Below are 21,160 nucleotides of genomic sequence, written 5' to 3'. Positions count from 1 at the left end.
ACTGACAATGGATAAATCATATGGTGATGCGATTTCAATTTTTCCTTTCTCTTTGGAGTGCACTTGTTGCATAAAGAAGATCTGTAAAGTTGCAAAGACTAAAGTCTCAAATCCAAAGAGATATTCTTTATCAAAGTTAAAAGTCAACCACACCCCTCTAATACGGCTCGTTCTAACACGCCACCACATCTCTATGTCACTATGTGGGAAGATTTGCATAACGCCACCCAAATGTTCACGCAAAGAAAGAAGGCGTAACTTTGATTCTCGCTGTTGTCGCCGGCGCCATGTTGTGGAGACCCTATGTGTTTTGCTGTGAAAGCGAAGCTACTTTGTTTGGTCTTCCAAAAGAGGACACAACTAGAAATCAGTGGTAGAGTTGTATTTACAACAATTTTCCAGAACAGTTCAACCCAAATATTCAGATGTGTGCAGCACATTTTGCGGAGGACAAGGACTGTTTCCTGTGAGTGTAGCCTACAATGCCGGTGTCTGTTTCTATAAAATGTGGCAATTCCAACTTTACAAGGACAGTCTGGTGCTTCTGACTCACAGCCTGCAATATGTATGTTTTCATATGTAAAGGATTTGCCACTGATGATTCAAACGCGAGTTTTGAGCAGTGCAGAGTAACTGTTAGAGCTTGTTGTTTGTCATTTCTCTGATCACAAATGCAGACATGGTTTTATGTTTACGTAGCACGATACGCAACACAACGCGTAAAAAGACAGTATATGTCATTATAATCAGTAATTATGTCCCCACTGGATGCAACAAATGCTTCGATTGTAATGGGTTTTATTGGTTTTGTCTAATTGCACCGAGACACATGGCATCACAGTATGGTAAGGGGCGTAACATTTCCATCACACACTTGAGGTATTCAGCCAATCACAATGCACTGGATAGCTGGCCAATCAGCATACACCTTGCTTTTCAGATCGATGAGTAAAAATAGACACGTTTCAGAAAGGCAGGGTATAGAAGAGAAACAATAATGTACAGTATGTGGAAAATAATGTGTTTTTTTGAACCTTAAACCATAGAAACATTGCATTACACCAAATACACAAAATAATGTTCTTTATAGCAATGTCATATGACCCTTTTAATCTGAGCTCTTGGTATCTAGAATCCTACTTGACTGCATCAAGTAGCGGAGAACTATCTTCACTCCCATTGGTTGTTGCTGCATTGCTGCTCATTTTGCATAAAGTCGAGTTCAGTGGCAAAATCTTGCATTGTAACAGGCCATGTTTAATGTGCATCCGTTTCTCATCTGTTGTAGGTGATCTACAACTCGTTTGGTGGCACATCTAAAGGGCTGCACTTCAACTACCTGATCGTCGGGCTGGTTCTATTAACAAGAGGACGCGATGAAGAGAAAGCCAAATGTAGGTTTACAGAGAGGCACATGGCTATCCACTCCCATATTCTACCTATTATACTCTATGCATTGATCTTGCACATTATTTAAATGTTATTAAATGTTCTAAATCTTTGTTTTATCAATTCTGTTCATGATGAATTACAGATGAATTACTCTGTGTAGTAGCTTTATTCTCAGGATTTAAAGCATCACTTTGAAATAGCCTTATTTAACCTTACAAATGTACGTGTATATTTCTTTTGTTTTGCTTGTCACAAGAGGTGCTCGACTAATTACATTTCAAACAGCAATCTAAACAAGCACACCTCTGGCTCAGCATATTCAATTATCCAAATGTTATTTAGCTTTGTTTTGCTCTGTGTTTCTTTAGTCAAACTGGTAGCTGCATGCACACTTCACTTCACAGTCTATTCCCCATAGATATACTGTCTACTCTGATGTGTCACACTGTGTACCTGACAGCTGTGATTGATGTGAGGGTGCCAGACACATTGCCTGCTAGACTCTGATAAGCTGTGTGTGTGTGTATTAACCAGCATGTCCTCTGTATCCACAGACATCTTCAGCTTGTTCGCTAGTGATTCGGGGACCTATGTGGTCCGGGAGGATGTGGAGAACATGCTGCGTTCAGTGGATGGGGAGGTCCCGCCCTCTCTTAGGAAGTGCTTCACTGAGGTCAGTTCAGGAAAACTAACCCGTGCTATTTACCTCAGTCTTCTTACCAGTCTCGTGACTTCTCAGACAAACCATCTCGCCATACAGCCACATAGTGTTTTTTTTTTTTTTTTTTTTATTACTTACAAGAAATTAATCTGCCTTTATTCAACAATAACCAGAAAGGTTACATTTATATGGTTTTTAGGAATTTTACACCATATATTAAGTACATTTTATATATATTAAATAGTAAAACCAACATGACAAAAATCACGTGCATCGTGATATTTCTAAAAGAAACCGTGATATGATATTTTTTCCATATCGCCCACCCTTAAGTTAGATACATAAGACTACTTGGATTGAAGCATAGCTAAAGTCAGTTATGTGGTTTTTTGGCTTTCAAGTCAATAGAATAATTAGCGCACTATAATTTCGTCAATAAAATTATAAGGAGTTCGATAAATGTTTGATATAATGTTTATGTTGCAAAAGGGGAATGAAACAGTGCTAATCATTTGTGCTGCGCCACGCGGACCATTTACCTGCTCGGCTCAAAGTTTCAACTACAGCGAGTACTATCTTACTAGAGCAGACGTGTTCACTTGCTGATAAGTCTTGCTCACTAAACAGCGCTGTGCTGAGAGATCCAATGTGAAGGGCTTGAATTCAGCAAAGAACACAAATGACACTGTGATTTAAACTATTTTAGAGCCTGATGAAACAGTGCTGACAACGAAACACTGTGCGCAACGATACAGTCAAAAGACTTTTCAGTCTACAAATCACCAACATTTACCATGTATTTACTGTAGTATCACTTAATGCACCATGGTATTGTGGCTGAAATGTGGGATATTCATATGAAATTGTATTATCTGTTTATTATTCATTTAGATGTGTATTAAAGGAGTAATGGAATATAATTACAGGATTTTTTGTGGTTAAGCTATAGCATTTGTGCATTTACACTAAATGTATTGTAAAATATTATATTTTACCATGGTATTGAGGTGCTATATGGGTGGTTTTAACTTTGGTTATCATGATCTAAATGTATGCTACTATGGAGGATGGGTGGATACCTGTTTTATGATTTGAAACAATATCACTCATTAGAACTTGCACAAACTGAGATTTTTTTTTTCTGTTAATATGTTTATTTTATTTTATTAAGAAAAAATGACTGGAAAAGTGTAAAGAATTCAAAAGCATGAAGTGTTTGTCATGTTCTGACCATAAAGAGTAGTTTAAAACCACAATTAATGATCTGGTTTTCCATAACTGTCACTTAGGAACAAAAATCTGCCTTTCAAATTTGAAATTTATTATGATAATTATCGATATTGACTGATATGAAAAATGTTATTGTGACAATTTTTTGCGCATATCGCCCAGGCCTAGACTGAACCCAATTTGGTATTTGCTGGCTGATAAATGGATTAAATGGATTTTGCCCTATTTCAGCTTGTGTTTACAGAGAGAGCTTCCTCTGTGTTATAGCCCTGCTCTAATAATAAGCTTAAAAGGTTGACAGTGCATATGTTGCAGCCAAGAAGGTCACATAATAATCGCTTTAACATACTTTCCCTTCTATTCTCGATTAGCTCTTCTTTAAGTTGCACTCTCTTCTCAGCCTTTATGCTTCCTGCTGCAGCATCACTTTCTTGATTTAGGGAAAAGCCACCCAGGGCAGCACTTTTGTTGGTTATCCCTTGGCAGCAGCTTTAAAACTCTCTCTTATCTCTTTACTCAACCCACTCTCATAAATGTATCTGCATACAACAGAATTCAGTTCATATTAGAAATGGGAAAGCTTCCCCTTCACTGCACAAGGGGAAGCAATGAACATGAAGTCCAACTTCTCAATTCTGCACTCTTAAAGTTGGTCATCGTGAGTTCATTAGAGAATTGTACTCTGGTGTTAATTTACAGTGTTTCTGTCTGTTTCTGTCCAGGGAGAGAAGGTGAATTATGAGAAGTTTAAGAGCTGGCTTCTACTGAATAAAGATGCTTTCACGTTCTCCCGCTGGCTGCTGTCAGGTGGTGTGTGTGTGACGTTGACCGACGACAGCGACACACCCACTTTCTATCAAACGCTGGCAGGTGTCACACACTGTAAGTGTCACTATTTTCTATGAGTATTATCTGAATGCCCTCTCAGTACTCTCTGAATACTTCCTCTCAACACTCTGCCTTTTTTTTTAATACTCTCTCACTCTGGTTCCACAAGTATTTTTCTCCATGCATTTTCTTCTTGGTTATTAAAATGATTTTCAAATTAATTCTAAGCCTTGAACTAAAACAGCCATCTCTGAGTTTTGAAAAATGAGAAAAAGAGGGTACAATCATATACCTTGATACTTTTACTCGTATACTTGTATACTTTTTTGAGGGACTGAGCTACAATTATAATAAAATGACTGTATAATTAAAAATTACTGTTGTACACTACTGTTGAAAGGTTTGGAGTTGTTAAAATGTTGAAATAAGTCTCTTATAATGACCAAGGGTATATACTGTACAAACAGTAATATTATGAAATATTATTACAAATTAAAATAACTTTTCTATTTTAATGTTTTAAAATGTAGCTCATTCATGTGATGGCTGAATTTTCAACAGCTGTATATTACTCACGCTTCCAGTCTGTATTGCGAAACATTAATATATACACATATAAGTTTGATAGTGAAATTGCATTCCGGGGGGTAAAATGCACGTTTCTCAGCGGGTATCCTCCAGTAAAATTCGCATTCTAGGGGCTAAATATCACGTTATTGGGGTCACTTCAACCCGTGGTAATGAAAAACAACCCACGGCAACAGTTTTAAAGTAGCCCAATTCCGTGGGAAAACCGTGGACTTGGCAACACTGATCTCTCTCGCGCTGCTTAACTGAGCTGTGTTTAGCAGGTGTGTGTCAGGGCTGCTGTGCTGCAGAGATGAGGACTCTTCTTTACACTAAAACTTTGATGCGCATCGTCTCAGTTTAATACGTCAACATAGCAAATGTTGTGATTGCAAAACAATCAGGAAACAATGCATTACATGCAAATTTTTAAGTCATAACATGTAAATATATATAGTCACAAGTGGCGACCTCAGCAAAAACTTCAGTTGCAAATCAATATTTTTGGTCGCAAATGCGACTGTTTTAGTCACAGTCTGGAGTACTTTCTGAATATGCTCTCAATGCTCTTTGGACTGGCTGCTTACAGAAATATGGGTTTTAAATAGATACTCCATCCCAAAATGAAAATTTTGTCATTAATCACTTACCCCCATGTCGTTCCAAACCCAAAGCTTTGTTCGTCTTCGGAAAACAATTTAAGATATTTTGGATGAAAATAGGGAGGCTTGAGACTGTCCCATAGACTGTCAAATAAATAACAGTGTCAGGGTCCAGGAAAGTATGAAAATCATCGTCAGAATAGTTCATCTGCCTTCAGTGATTCAACCGTAATGTTATGAAGCGACGAGAATACTTTTTGTACATGAAGAAAACAAAAATAATTACTTTATTCAACAATTCCTCTCCTCTGTGCCTCTCCAAATCAGCGTAGCGCCATTTTGACAAATCTGAGCAGTACGCAGGCAGCAAATACAAAAAGTACAAATACAAAAAGTATTCTCGTCGCTTCATAACATTACGGTTGAATCATTGACGGCAGATGGACTATTCTGATGATGCTCTTTATACTTTCCTGGACCTTGACACTGTTATTTATTTGACAGTCTATGGGACAGTCTCAAGCCACCCGATTTTCATCCAAAATATTTTTAATTGTGTTCTGAAGATGAACGAAGCTTTTACGGGTTTGGAACGACATGGGGGTAAGTGATTAATGACAAAATTTTAATTTTGTGGTGGAGTAACCCTTTAATAAGAAATGACTAAAAGCTATCATTTAAATGTACAAGAGACACTGTGTGTTGCTGAAGCTGACAGTCGTCTGCTCTTTGATAGTCAGTGCTGTAGATGTTTAGGCAGGTTGCAAGTCTCGTTTTGTCCACTTCCCTTTCCTCCCGGACACACAAGAGGCATCAGCAAATCAGCCGGCCTGTCCTCCACTGGGAGAGAGGCATCTGTGTGAGATAATGGCAAGTGACAGGCAACACTTCCCACTCAGTGAACACACACACAGCATTTGCACACACTCGGCCCTGCTGCAGCTGTCACTGCCACCCAGCTATTAAAACCAGACTGACACAGTGAAGGAAATGGCTGCATTCACTCAGAGACCCCAAGTCTGTACAATGACAGAATCTGAGCACTAGTTCTTCTCTAAGATACAATGATTTATTTAGGGGCTGAAGATCTCTCACCCACTTAGTCACTCAGTGCTTTTGCTGTCATGAAATCGTAATGTGGGAAGCCTGAAATGTTTTCATTTATGAGTGTGCTGCATGACCCAATTGACCCACATTCACAAGTGACCATGCTGTGATAGTCATGGTTTCATTTTAGATTGGTGTTTTTTTATAATAATAATTATAATACAATATTATTATTATTATTTATTTATGTATTTTTTTACTTGTACAGTTGTATTTATTTATTCCCTAGTGAAAGAAAAAAAATACTATAATGTAAATTTTTTTTTTTTTTTTTTGGTATACTACAAATGTGACCAGTGCTGGCAAAATGAGTCGGAATGTGCCAGGTCTAATTTTCAGCTACAGGCAAAATAAGTGAATAATGTCCGTTTTGGTCGAATTTGAGGTTTTCACAAAAACGAGTTCATTAAGCCCTCGTCTAGCGATCCCAATGCTCCAAATAGTAAATAAACATCTAAAATGATCTTCATTTGTACGTTTTCTGAGATGAGTACTTTTTTCTCTTCTCACTTTTGGACAACTGCTGCTGCTTCTCACCAAGTTGTAGGTCTATTGTTGCAAAGCGCAGAATTCCAGCTTTGTGAACATTCATATCGAATGCTCGATGACATTAGTCCAAACCGGTGAAATATGATTTTATGATATGATATGATTTTTTCAAAAATAAAACAAACTCATTTTTGAAAATTTGCTAATTCAGACTCATTTTCCAGCATGGGTCACAAATACATTTACTTACAGTATTTGTGTTTTTAATAAAAAAATATCCTGCAATTGTACTTTTGGTTTACTAAACAGGTATACTTAAAGTTTGCTAAATTGGAATAACTAATTTTGTGCTTAATGCACTTTAATTGTGCGGAAGTAGTGCTGAAGTTAACTAAGGATATACTGAAGTCTGTTTGATTGTGCTAAAGTGGAACTATTGCAAGTATGCTTCAGGTGCACTTTAAATATATTGCTTTAAAAGACTGATGTTATACAGAGATAATACAATCCTTATTAATAGAGATATTAAAACACCTTTTAGGCACAATATTAAGAAGTGTGCATTGTGCAGTAAAGAAATACTCTAAATAAAGTGTAATTATAATTTTATATCTGTAAGTTTGAAGTGATATGTAAATAAATATGTTAATGGATGCAAAGTATACTTAGTATGAAAAAAGTAATTTAAATCATGGTTACTAGGTTTTATTTAAATGAAATGAATTTTAAAAATTATGTCTAATCTGTCCATCGTTCTATCTGTCATTCTGTCTAGCTCTCTACCTGGCTATCTATTGCTCTGGTCTTCGTTCTATTTATCCTTTCCGTTGTTAGCCATTTTTAAGACTCTCCCCAAATATTATTTTTGCATTAAACTGATCAAGAACTGAGGTAGCTTTGTTTGACTGCATAAATCTGGATAAACGTGTGTTAGACTGTGTTTTGTAAATGTATCTTTTTTTTAAGGGTGTTTGGATATTTTTACTGGGAATGAGAAAAAATGATTTGACTGAGAAACTGAATCAGTTTGTTCAGATGTTAGAATTGATAATGCTATGCAGGTAGGCAGCTCAGTAGGCTTTGAAACACAACTATTAATACTGGGCAGGAGCAAACCAATATTGACAAGCCTGTTCTGTTTGCGATTTAAAGCAGTTGCCTATAGGTTGCTTCAAAGAGCATACGCAGCAGTTGTTTGCCTGTGTCATTAATCAATTGACTGTATACAGTCATTATTGGAAGGTCAATTTATGCGCCTTTATGTGTATTAGTAATACCATGATCGATTCTGTCTATAGGATATTTCTCCATTACAGAATGAATGCCGAAGGCTGGGCTTTATTCTTTTCACTGTGTCACCGAGACAAGATACGTTTATCCTCAGACACAAGATAGAAAGTTAAAAAAACACAAAAGCAAGTGATTATGCACATGGCTCAGTAAAATTAGAATTAGAAGTTTGCTTTGTCAATCAAGGACAGCTTTGGCTCTCCATCTCTAGCCAATCAGAGAAGCTACCTGGGCAACCCACGGTAATCTGTGGCCCGCTCCAGATTATCCTGTTAGCTCAGTGAGAGGGCCGTGTGTGTGCTGTTGGTGTGAAGTAGTCATGATCTGTGTGATCTGTGTGAGCGAGTGTGGGTTTATGGGTTCATGCGCCTTCCAGAATATGCCTCACACCAGGCCACGTGCGAACAGGCAAGAGGCCTATCAGAAAGAAGAAAGTGAAGGCTGGGTGACAGTAATCTGTGAGAAAGAAAGGGAGTTGGATTGCATATGGAAATGGAGAGTAACTGTATTTTGCCAACATAACGTTTGCTATGGTACATGCCATATCTAACATCCAGAGCTGTGACATGTGCTGTGGAATATGGTATGGTTCTTCTGTTGCAACTCTGATAGAGTCGCTCCTTTAGGTGAGTACTGGCATTTGGAGGTGTGTAGTTGACCAATAATATGTTTATGTAGCTGTATGGTAGTTATATATAAATATAATAGCTTTATGGTAAACATACACCTTGATGGTTTTACTTTGATTTTTAATGGCTTTTTTAAATGTGTCTTGAGTTCTTACCTAGGCTGTTTTAATTTGATCAAAAATACAGTACAACAGTAATATTGTAAAATATTATTTAAATTTAAAATATTTATTTTCTGTTTTATAATGTATTTTAAAATGTAATTTATTCCTTGTGATGACAGCTGAATATTCAGCAGGCATTACTCCAGTCTTCAGTGTCACATGAGGAATGATCCTTCAGAAATTATTCTGATGATGAGAAATCATATGCTTATTTGGTGCACAAGTAATATTTCTTTTTTTATTATTAATGTTGAAAACAGTTGTGCTGTTTTTGTGGAAACTATGAATAATAATTTTTTTGTCGATATAAATTTAAAAGAACAACATTTATTTGATATAGAAATTATAGACATTATCAAATATTATGTTTTTCTGTCACTTTTAATCAATTTAATGTGTCCTTGATGGGAAGAAAAAAATATTTTAAAAAATCTTACAAACCCCAAAGTGTATCCTCGTGTCTCAGCCTAGACCTGTAGTTTCTCCTCTGTCATGGTCTGTGTTCTGTGCCTTCTTACAGGACAGCAAGAAAAGTCATGCAAACGTAGCGCAAGTAATGGCTGGAATGCTGGAATGGCTGGAATGGAATGGGTTTTGACAGCTTGAGAGGCCCGACAGTGTCACACTAGTCACTAGTATCCAGAGAAACAATGCCTGTCCTCCTGCCATAATGCACTGCACGACCAGAGGATATCACAGGCTATGGCTAGCTTGAAATTAACCGCACATGGTGCCTCATATTAAGATGTACCTCAACGATCAAGGCTGTATGGCACATAATAAGTGTTATAGATTAGTATTCGCTGTCCAGTGCACATCAGTCAAAAACACTCGAGCAGTTACGCAGTTCCCAACAGCTATTCTAAACTAATTATTGTAGTAATAGTACTTAGTAATAATAGTAACGTTGCTCTGAATAATTGTCATTCTTCGTCACTGCATTAATTACGTGGTGTACTGTAATGAGTCTTCATTCCAGAGGGAGATTTGTTGTTAAATGTTGTTTGGTGTTATGCTAAATGCATCTCAAATGGGAAGTTTATATTAGGATTAGAGTTTCTTTAGAAACCACTTGACACTGAATCATTGATAGTGATTTGTAGTGAGTGGGCTCGGACCCCTATAGATCCCTTGTGTGTCTGCTCTTTCAGTTTTCAGCCCTCAGACAGTAAACCTGCTCTCCCAGAGCACTATGGGAAATAATGACTATTGACCCAATCCAATCATACTCCCAATTGTGCATCAAACCACAGAGGTTTAACTGTGCTGCTGGAGTCTGAGATAACAGGGGAGTTTCAGTGCAATCCAGAAGCTGTTCATTAAGATGCCTTTTATTCCTGTCCCAAGAAACTCCCAGGACATCTCTCTCTCTCTCTCTCTCTCTCTCTCTCTCTCTCTCTCTCTCTCTCTCTCTCTCCTCTCTCTCTCTCTCTCTCTCTCTCTCTCTCTCTCTCTCTCTCTCTCTCTCTCTCTCTCTCTCACTTTTTTGTATGGATCGGTTTGCTTATTTATTTATTTATGGAGTGCATTCTCTGAGATGTATTGTGTTTTGAATAATAGACAGGGGAGGAGGCTGAAATGAACATCAGGCTAAACAAAAGATCAGATTTATATTCCTGTGTTTTGACAGTTGCCTTATGTGTGACGGTCAGTGTGGGAGGGGATAGAACAATCCTATTAGCCTAAGCTAGAGATTATGGCCAAGCAAGAAGAGTTGACCGAGGTCCTCTTAACCCCAACAAACTAAAAGGACTATATATGGTGTTTACAGAGGGAGTAACTTGAGACATGCTTTCACCTAGTAGCTGTTATGTAATCAATCATCATAAATGTTAATCATCTAATAAGAGCCCATGTCACTCACCGCAGCCCCCTTACAGTCTGCTACAACTGTGGTTTCTAATTTATTCTGAAAATGATTCCTGAGCCTATTTTAAGAATATTTTGTCCAAACAATGAACATTCAGTCAGTTAGAAACTTGTTTTCTTGTTTTAAACACAGTTCTTGCCACATAACAAACTCAAAATAGGACCATAATCTAGTGCCATAAAACTGGATTCTATATGACTTATGTGATAATATATTTCACTTTTTTTGAAACCGTATAATAGCAATGTATGAGGAAATTGTCAGTGTTGTTACAAAATATTTTATGTAGTATTATAGTATTTATTCATATTTTGAAATAAATTTCATTTTAATATTTTAATTATAGTTTTTATGTGCTTTTGTAATTTTTTGTTTTTAATATTTTTTAAAATTTTAAACACTTTTGTTTAGCTTTATTTTTAGTTTTAGATTTAGCAGTAATTAATGCTCAAGCTTCATCTTATTTTATTTCAGTTAGTTGCCAAAATTCAGCATTCTCTAATATTAGACATTCATAAGTTATTAATACTTTATTTGATTTTGAAAAAAAATATTTTCAGGGTGAACTACATGAGGGTGAATAAATAATGACTTTTTTGTAAAATGTCTATTTAATGGCATTATTACAGAGATATATTGTACTATATATTGTACAGATATACTGATAATCAATTACACAAGGAGCATATGCTCCACTGATGCTTGACACTCTACACAAAAAGAAATTATTTCACAGAAAATCAGATTTTTTTGTGTGCGTATGTTTCCTTTCTTGCAGTAGAAGAATCAGACATTATCGACTTGGAAAAACGCTACTGGCTGCTGAAAGCCCAGTCAAGGACAGGCCGCTTTGATTTGGAAACCTTTGTCCCGCTGGTCTCGCCCCCTATTCACGCATCACTTAGTGAAGGTAAGGCATAATTCATTACAGAAATTTTTAAAGATTCTCAAATGGACTGAAACACACATACACTCACACATACATCCACCTGTGACTCATATGCTTTAAAAACATTTGCGGTACCTAGAAAAGTCACGGTTCATCTTATTTTAATAGTAGTGGGTCTTTGCTTTTGAAATTTATTGGATCATTTGTGATAAAAGATCTCCAAAGAATCCAATTACACTTTCTGGCTAATCTGAACACTGACATTTTCTCCCATTTTCCAGGCTTATTTCATGCCTTTGATGAGAATCGGGACAATCATATTGACTTTAAGGAGATATCTTGCGGGCTCTCAGCGTGCTGTCGGGGGCCTGTAGCAGAGAGGCAAAAGTGTAAGCATTTTATTTTCTATCATCCTCTCTTAGTTGTTCATCTTATTCCATAGCAGATGCAGGATTTTTGTGGGTGTTTTTTTTTTTTTTTTTTTTCAAACAATTTTAGAATAAAATCCTTTTGCTTGTTGAGGCTTATTTCATGCCTAGCACATTATGTATTCCAAATACACACAGTTAAATAATATTCCATTATTTTTGTGCAAATGATAAAAGTTTTTCTTTGATGAATATGTCAAAGTTCCCCATCTTATTTTCCTACTCCTTGTTTTGCAGTTTGTTTTAAAGTGTTCGATGTAGATCGGGATGGAGTTCTGTCCAGGGATGAGATCCATGAGATGGTGGTGGCACTGCTGGAGGTGTGGAAGGATAACCGTACAGACACCCTCCCTGTAAGTGCAGAACAGCTGATTGTCTAATCAAACTAACCTTTTCACATCCACAGAAACAGCAAGAACAACATGGTACAGGTGAACTAATCTGGTTAACCTTTAGCTACTAAACAAATGACTTCCATAGTATTGATATTCATTATTTTGTTAATGTGTATATGCTTATCAGGTGATTAATGCAAATGAGATGCAGTCATGTTGTTGCATATATGCACCAAAGTGAGATTAAACATTTAAATGAAACTCCAATCAATTCATTATTGATTTGTGCATCCTGAGCTGTCAGTGTGTTTCTTACATCTAATGGAGTTGTTTCATGTCAGTTATAGATTTCATGATGATCTTTCCTGATTTATGCTTCTGTATGTTTCAGGAGTTTGATTCCAGCGTGTCAGATATTGTAGAGGACATACTGAAAATGCATGACACAACAAAAGTAATTATTCTTTTATTTTCATATTATGTATAGCATATCATAATATTAGAAATGCATTAGTTAATACCAATTCTGATTAAATTCACATTTCAAAACTACAGCAAAAACTAATATACACACCACCTTTTAATTAAAATCTAAAATTTTAATAGAAATATGATGTCAAATATAATGTTTAATTTATATATTTAATATAAATATAATGTAAATATTAGCAAATAAAATTAAAACATTGGCATGTAAATTAAATTTATATGTAGTCATTTAGCGGACGCTTTTATCCAAAGAAATCACCAAATGAGGATAACAAATGAGCACAATGGAAGGAATCAAAATCAACAAAAGAGCAATGATACACAAGTGCTATAACAAGTCGTAGCAAGTTTTTTTTTAAATTATATAATAAATAATAAGAAAACAGATAGAATAGAAAAATAATAGAGCAAGCTAAGTGTTAGAGGCCTTTTTTGCTTTTGTTAATTGTATAATAAATAAAAAGAAAACAAATAGATAGAATACAAAAAGATTAGAAAAGCAGTTTTTTTAAGAAAACAAGTAGTAAATGAAAAGAGTCCAAGTCTAGAAGTTTTTTTTTTTTTTTTTTTTTTTTTTTTTAAAGAATGGAATTAGAATATAGAGTGCTAGAGTTGAAAAAGATGTGTTTTTAGCCTATGAAGATGAAACTAACTTTTATCTTGTGTTTTTTTTTTCACAGCAAGGGCACTTAACCCTGGAGGACTATCAAATATGGAGTGTGAAAAGTGCCCTCGCCAATGAGTTCCTCAACTTGCTGTTTCAGGTATGATCCTGTTGTTTGCAGTATTTTTGGAGAAAGTAGCAAAAAAAAAAAGTGACTAAATGCTTCTATAATCTGTAAACTGTAGTGAATCCAATAAAGTATATACGTCGTTGTCTTGGGTCTGGCCTGAAATTGCTTGTTAATCTGTTCGTCATCAGGTGTGCCATATCGTCCTGGGCCTGCGTCCTGCTACCCCTGAAGAGGAAGGCCAGATCATTAGGTGAGAGTAGGACATAGCATTACTCAGCCTATCACTGTCTGTAACTCTGCTTCGTTTCAAAAGCGTCCCTACAGAGCACTTTCTCAATGTTTTAAAACAAGCCTTATGAGGGCCGTATTGTATTTCACTTTCCCATAAGCCTCATGATTAGGCTTTGTCTGTATATAAGCATCCATCATACCTCCTCTGCCTCTAACAGTGTTTTATACCAGACAGAGATTGAGAACACAATTTCATTTTCAATTAGATTTTCCAGCGGGACTGACGGTGCTCAAAAAGATACTATAAATACTGTATCACATCAGTGTGTCTGTTGTATTGCAAGTTTAGCATTGATGTCTTGTGATGGAAGGAGAGTTTTGTTGGGTTATTTTGGTGCTTGTGTATAAATATGATAGTTCTTTGACTGACTGATTGTTATCCATGCTGATTTTGTGTGACGGCACAGGGGTTGGCTGGAGAGGGAGAGCAGACATGGGCTACAACCGGGTCAGAACTGGTTCCTGATCTCCATGCAGTGGTGGCAGCAATGGAAAGACTATGTCAGATATGTGAGTCAGCAATATGCCTATTCAGCCTCTACATAACAATGAAAAGGGGTCATATGATTAATCACTTTCCTTTTCGTTTGTTTTGAAATAAGATTATTGTAAAAATACTGTGCAACTAAATAAATTCTGACATATTTTCAAACCTTGTAATTATAAGTGGACAACAGAAAAGGCTAAACTGAATTAAAAAAAGCTGGATCTTGTTTCTGTCAGGCATCAACTGGCCAAAAAGTAGCGTGATGTTTTAGTTTTGTGTTGCTTAGTATTTTATTGATAATACTGACCATGTGGTGTATTCTTGATTTTTGATATACAACCTATTGTGTTAAACAGGATAATAAGTCGATTGTCATGGAGCAGCCGTCAGTGCAAGGCAGCGGGATGAGAAGTTCTCAGTCAGCAGCACCTATAGACCCTGTCCTGTACAGAATTGGAATAGTGGTCCGTTCCCCCAGTTCCCCAGAAGAAAAATTCCCTGATAACATCTCCAGCTCATCGGAAGCTTCAGAGAGCACTGGTAATAGTAAGTACAAACTCAGTTGCTAGAGTTAAAGGGTTAGTTCATTGCAAAAATGAAAATTCTGTCATTAATTACTCACCATCAAGTTGTTCCAAACCCGTAAGACCTTTGTTCATCTTTGGAACACAAATTAAGATTTGTTGAGATTCAGAAGAGAAGAAAATGTTGAATAAAGTTGTTATTTTTGTTTTCTTTGTGCACAAAAATTATTCATGTAGCTTCATAACGTTAAGGTTGAATCACTGATGTCACATGGACTATTTTAATGATGTCTTTGCTACCTTTCTGGGTCTTTGATGTGGTACAGTTGCGTTGCTGTCTATCTCGGATTTCATCAAAAATATTAATTTGTTTCAAAGATTAAAAAACTATCTTATGGTTTCGGAACGACATTAGGGTGTGTAATTCAGAATCAGAATCAGAAAGAGCTTTATTGCCAAGTATTCTTGCACATACGAGGAATTTGTTTTAGTGACATCTTTTTTTTTTAGCTTTTGTTTTTTTTTTTGCTTTCAGTACATGGAGATAACAACAATGCACAGACAAAAAAAGACAATTAATGACAGAATTTAGATTTTTGGGTGAACTATCAGCCATTAAAGTGCACTATCCAAACTTAAATTGTTGTATTTTATGAACACTTTGGAATATAGACCTAAGGTTGGTCTCTTTTTAAAGAAGAAAATTAGCAGATTTTGGCAAAAGTGTATTTTTTCAAAAAATTAAAGTATCAAAAAGTTATAGAAGTTTAAATGAACTGTAAATAAAATGCGCTATATTATTTTTATTATATTTTATTTATTATAAATATTTTACACAACAGGTTTTACTCTAAAATTGGTATAAAATTATAGCCTTATGACTAAATAATTTATGTTCCGAATTTGAAGTTGATATGAAAAAAATTTAGGTTCCTGTGAGATTTTATTTAGGGAGTCATACCACTAACAGCCACTGGGAGCCATCAAAACTCCTTTGAATTTTGTTTAATGAATTTTTCCCCAGATTTCTCTGTCAGTTTTACTTCAATACTCAAATTAACCACCAAAATATGGAATCCTGAGACTCAGACCTTTCCAATGATATGTTTGTTGCCAAGATTATAAAAAGTTTTGATTCTAAAAGACCGTAATGGATTTTGTAATATGACACTTGACACTGCCCACTAAGGGGGAGGAGACCGCAATAAGATTTTAAAGTACCATTTCCATGGTAACGCAATGTCCGATTTCAAAATGGTTTTTACAAGATGAATCTTGGGCTTCTAAGCTTTCAAATGATATATAATTTATGATGATTACTAAACGATTTTATAGAGAAAAACGACAACAAAAAAAAGAGCGCGTTTTATTCTAACTTAAAAAAAATCAGTTTTATTCTAACTTAACAGACTGTATAATGATGAAAAACCACAAGCATGACAGGTATAATTAAAAGACACAAATTCCTTCAGCGCACATTTCCATGCAATATTTTTACAGATTTTTTAAACTCTGTATACAATATAATTTTGTTTAATTAAGCTGAGATATAGCACTATAAATTCGCGTTCTGAGTTTCGGCAGCCCAATACTGAATATTATATTGTGGGCGTTGTATTTTGATTAATAAAATAAAAATAATAAAAAATTACAATACAGAAATTCAATTTAAATTACCATGCTTCTAAATGAATAAAGCAGTTATTTTTATTTAGTTAAAAACGGGCCAAAAGAGACACCAGAAATAAAAAAAAAACAAAAAAAAACAAAAAAACAAACAAAAAAACAAAACACAATTTTAATTCCTGCATGATTTTACTCAAATATCAAATACATTATAGCTCAACTACAAGTTTAAAAACAATGCTGCAATTGTTATAATTAATGAAATTAAACTTACCATCGTGAAATGTCTACACAGCCGATAATGCCAAAAGGAAAGAGAAACATCGGAAAATAGGCATATTTTATTCAAGACATTATTATATGACATCAATGACATATGGGTTCTATTATTTTTCCTCAACAGTTTCCCTCACAAAACATAATTCATTTCAAACACAAATTTGATGAGAACAAAGGGGAAATTATTAGCAACACCAAAATAACAGCAAAGCTAATGTCTTATCTTAGCCCTATATTACACAATGTGTTTTTACTTCCCCAGGCCTGACCCCACACGCCACTTCCTCTGCCACAGACGTCTGCTTTGCTCGGCAGCACAACATCTCTGACAACAACAACCAGTGTTTCTCCAGCCCCAATGGCCATTTTCCCAACAGCATGGCCGTGCAGAGACCGGGTGCCATAGACAACCAGCCTCTGGTGACCACAGAACCCATGAAGGTAAGTGTACATGTGCCCAGAACACCCACCAAAACCAGGAAGCCACTAATAATCCTCTTGTCCATCAAAATGACTGCTAAAGTGCATTCAGTAGACCTGCAGGGAAAATAACACCTTCAAGCTGTTTTTCTTCAATTCTAACTAATTATAGCTTTAGAGAGCTCAAAACGACATTAAAGTGCCTTTTCTGAATTTGAAATCACCTAGAACAAATTAATCCTGTGATGAATGGTCTGTAAAATTTGTGTTCTAGAAAATTAATGCTTTTATGTGAAGCTAAAAGCATTTTTTAAATAAAACTACTTGCTTCTGTAATGCCTTGTCACAAACACATTTGTGGTCTTGTATTAATGTAGCATCCCATATTATCAGGCTTTCTTTACTCAACACAATGCATAGCAGCATTTAAGTTAAAATGAGACATTTTCGCTCTTATCATCGGAGAAGAGCATGGTGAAGGACGCTTACATCGCCTGTGATTTATTCACTGGAGGTCGACTAGTCGCTACAAGTTGCCATTGCAAATTGCTGTCAATATGAAGTGTTTGACTCTGTTTTGTCCAGGCGCCCACATTGACCATGGAGGGAGGCCGGCTGAAGAAATCCCAACAGCTGGTGGCTTGTCGGGACTTTGAGACAGTGCCAGAGCCGGTATGGAGGGCACTTTACCACTGGTATGGGGCCAACCTCAGCCTGCCCCGACCGGTATGTATCCCATCTCCCATCAGAAGTGTCACCCTGGGTATTTAATTTGTGCTTCATAGTGGTGGAAATTTTTATTCTTTCTAGAGATTCGTTCTTTTTCAGTTTCTTTTCCCAAATGATTCGTTCAGATTCGTTCACTGATTCATTCCTGACCATTTCTTCATATTACATAAATACGCCAGCAGGTGGCGAAAAAGAGTCTCTTATGTGTGTGTCTTAAGTCAACGAATGTATTCTATTTGTTACAAAAACTGATTTGGCTTTGTTAAAATGTGTGCATTATCTACTCATTAAATAAATGAAGTCTAAATAAGTTGTTCAGATGACCAAAGCACAATGTTTTCTTGCATAATTAACATTTTAATTGTTTATTCAGACAATTACACATTATAAATCTGGGATTAAACGTGGAGTTATGTTCTGTATGCTAAATCTGAATATATAAACGCGTATGTGCACAGTACTTATAACTGTGCTTTGCATCTGCTTTCTGCTGATTGCTGCAACATGCTAAACGGCCGACTGACCCGGTACACTCCCATTCAGCTAGTTCACAAACGACTTGTACCAGTTCGGTCATTTCATTCACAAACGAGAAGATCTCTCGATCTCATTCAGACTCAAAAGAAACTCATTCAGTGAAGGGCGTATTTGTTCACTACATTCAACAAATCACATGCTCCGTCACATCTCAAACTTGAAGGCGATTGGCTCGAGCTTTAGTCATTCTTTGACAGGATGAAATAGTTCACAGAGCTACCCGGTTCACTGAGCTGTGCATGCGCTGCTAATAGCACTGCTCTGCTCTGGAGGGAGGAGTTTCAGTGAACGAGAAATATGAGTCAATGGATTACGTGAACGAGAACGATTCGTTCACCTTAAAGATTCATTCAAAAAGAACTATTCGCTCATTAACGAAACATCACAAGTGCTTCAGTGAATGTCATTTGCGTTCACTTTTTTGGGTTTGACACACAATATTCCTGATGATGTGACATGAAGTGTCACATGAACGCTGTCAGATATTATTAAACCTGCTTCCTGAATATAGAATTTGTTTTTCTGTTCTGACTTATCCCTCTAGTCTGTCTGACTTGTACAGTTGCCTCTCATTATCAGAATAATTTTCTTTATTTTGTAAACACATGATTCATATTATATAGCCTTAAATGGTTAATGATGGGATGTCATATAAACAGTACATAGGGTTACATTCTGGAGGTGATTTAAAATCTTTTGCTGACATGACGCATCATGTGAAGGATAATCGGAGAAATCATTTTTAATTATTGATTCTTCCCCCATAAAATGTATAATATTTCTTATTGAGTAACTTTCATTGTAAAACATTAGGAGTCATTATTTGTATAAAATGAAAATTAGCTGAAATTTTTTTTGTAATATTCAGACTAAAATTTTATTTAATTAAAAATAAATTAATTTAAACGTCACATGTTGTTTATTTAATAATTTTGGCAGCTTGTTTAGTTATTTTATATATACTATATATATGCTGTCTCCTCTTCCTTCAGGTCATCATGTCTACAGTCACTTCTCAACCAGAGCTGGAGCTCTTTCCCCGCTACCTCCTGTTCCTGCGCCAGCAACCGGCCACACGCAGCCCTCAGTCTAACATCTGGGTCAATATGGGTATGAGCAGCCTGCGAATGTTCCCTCCACATATGAACCGAGGTAACGTAAGCCTGCAGCAAGAGAGAGGCAACCTCCACTGCCTTGACCACCTCCTCTAATCTCCTAAAAACACCCAGCTCGGTCTCACCAAAATTATCTGTCTGGATAACTAAAGAGCCAAATCCTGATGCCAACACCTAGAGTCATCATCTGAGTTCAAACAACTGTAATGACAGCTAAAATGTAAATTAATGTTGAAACATACAAAAATATATCAAAATATTTAAGTTTGTGAAACATAAAATGTAATGAAAACACAGCACTGACCCTAATAGTGTTGGTCCTTATTGTTGAGCCCTAAAAGTGGGTAGGCAATAGTATAATTTAGAATGCTGTCATGGCTTTGACAAGCTCAGAAGACTGTTTGGTGTGGGTAATAGGGCTGGGCGATATGACGACGATATGATATTATCGTATATCGACGATGTCTCATACGTATCGCAATGTCGATGTCAACAGTCAGGTAACAGACGATTATCGACATTATCGAGAAAAAAAGACAAATGATAAACCTAGTACTAGTACAGGTCTTTTTGGATGCAACAATGAAATAATTTAGGAAATTTAGGAAATCAGATCAGATGCGTAAGGTCAGGAATCAAATTTTAGTAGATAAAAAAAAAAAACCCTTATAGGGTTATATATAGATTTTTCATTATAGGGTGGTTGTGTACACACACTGCCAACACATTTCATTTCAAACACAAATTTGATAAGAACAGAGGGGAAATTATTAGCAACACCAAAATAACAGCAAAGCTAATGTATTCTGTTAGTTTAAGCACAAGCTAAGAAAAGTAAAACCAAGCTTTGTGGCAATAATTAAGACCAAACTGAACATGGTGTGTGTTTATGGTGCGTGTCGGCAATGTTGTCTTGGCGGGGCGCGGTGGAGGTGGGGCTTAGGTAGACGATATTATCGGATATCGCGATAATTTTTAAAGGCGATTATTGATAAGATATTTTTGACATATCGCCCAGCCCTAGTGGGTAAAGATGAGTGCTCTCTGATTTCCTGTAATTGTTTGCTTTGCAATCAAATCAACCTTTTTTTTTTTCTTTTTCGTCTCCTATGAAATCAGTAATTGCTGTACAAATCTTAAATGTATTTTTATTTGATATGTTTTTGTTTTTTTTACAAGACCAGAATAATTTAAAAAATATGACATGATTTTTATTTAAATCATCCAGACTAATGAATTGATGAATGTTCCTTTTGAAAATGACCTTTGCCCTTTCTTGCTGCTACCTTACAACTAATCATCAGTCTGTCAATCAGGTATTGGGGCTGTGTATGTATGTGTGTGTTCTTTATTGACTCTATGTGCTCCTTGTGATTGGTTGATTTAATAGCATGCTTATGAGAATCTATGGATTGGCTGAAACTTTACATTTTTCATTATTGCATTAA

The 21,160-nt window shown here is 36.0% G+C and overlaps 1 protein-coding gene across 2 annotated transcripts in view; it reads left to right on the top strand.

Moving 5' to 3' along the window:
- Window positions 1-21,160, top strand: part of LOC109103258 (ubiquitin carboxyl-terminal hydrolase 32-like) — a 52,241-nt gene that overhangs the window by 16,939 nt on the left and 14,142 nt on the right. Inside the window, exons 3-16 of one of the 2 annotated variants that reach the window (XM_019116634.2) lie at window positions 1,289-1,394; window positions 1,947-2,065; window positions 4,006-4,165; window positions 11,608-11,739; window positions 12,000-12,107; window positions 12,384-12,499; window positions 12,873-12,935; window positions 13,651-13,734; window positions 13,893-13,954; window positions 14,403-14,505; window positions 14,839-15,028; window positions 17,174-17,352; window positions 17,917-18,057; window positions 19,590-19,749. In XM_019116634.2, coding sequence (XP_018972179.1) covers window positions 1,289-1,394; window positions 1,947-2,065; window positions 4,006-4,165; window positions 11,608-11,739; window positions 12,000-12,107; window positions 12,384-12,499; window positions 12,873-12,935; window positions 13,651-13,734; window positions 13,893-13,954; window positions 14,403-14,505; window positions 14,839-15,028; window positions 17,174-17,352; window positions 17,917-18,057; window positions 19,590-19,749 — 1,723 coding nt within the window. The remainder of the gene's footprint in view (window positions 1-1,288; window positions 1,395-1,946; window positions 2,066-4,005; window positions 4,166-11,607; window positions 11,740-11,999; window positions 12,108-12,383; window positions 12,500-12,872; window positions 12,936-13,650; window positions 13,735-13,892; window positions 13,955-14,402; window positions 14,506-14,838; window positions 15,029-17,173; window positions 17,353-17,916; window positions 18,058-19,589; window positions 19,750-21,160) is intronic. The other variant, XM_042739522.1, reaches the window with a different exon arrangement.

The sequence above is a fragment of the Cyprinus carpio genome, chromosome B15 (genome assembly GCF_018340385.1).
Source record: "Cyprinus carpio isolate SPL01 chromosome B15, ASM1834038v1, whole genome shotgun sequence".
NCBI classification, from domain to species: domain Eukaryota; kingdom Metazoa; phylum Chordata; class Actinopteri; order Cypriniformes; family Cyprinidae; genus Cyprinus; species Cyprinus carpio.
This window is presented reverse-complemented; position numbering and strand designations above follow the sequence as displayed.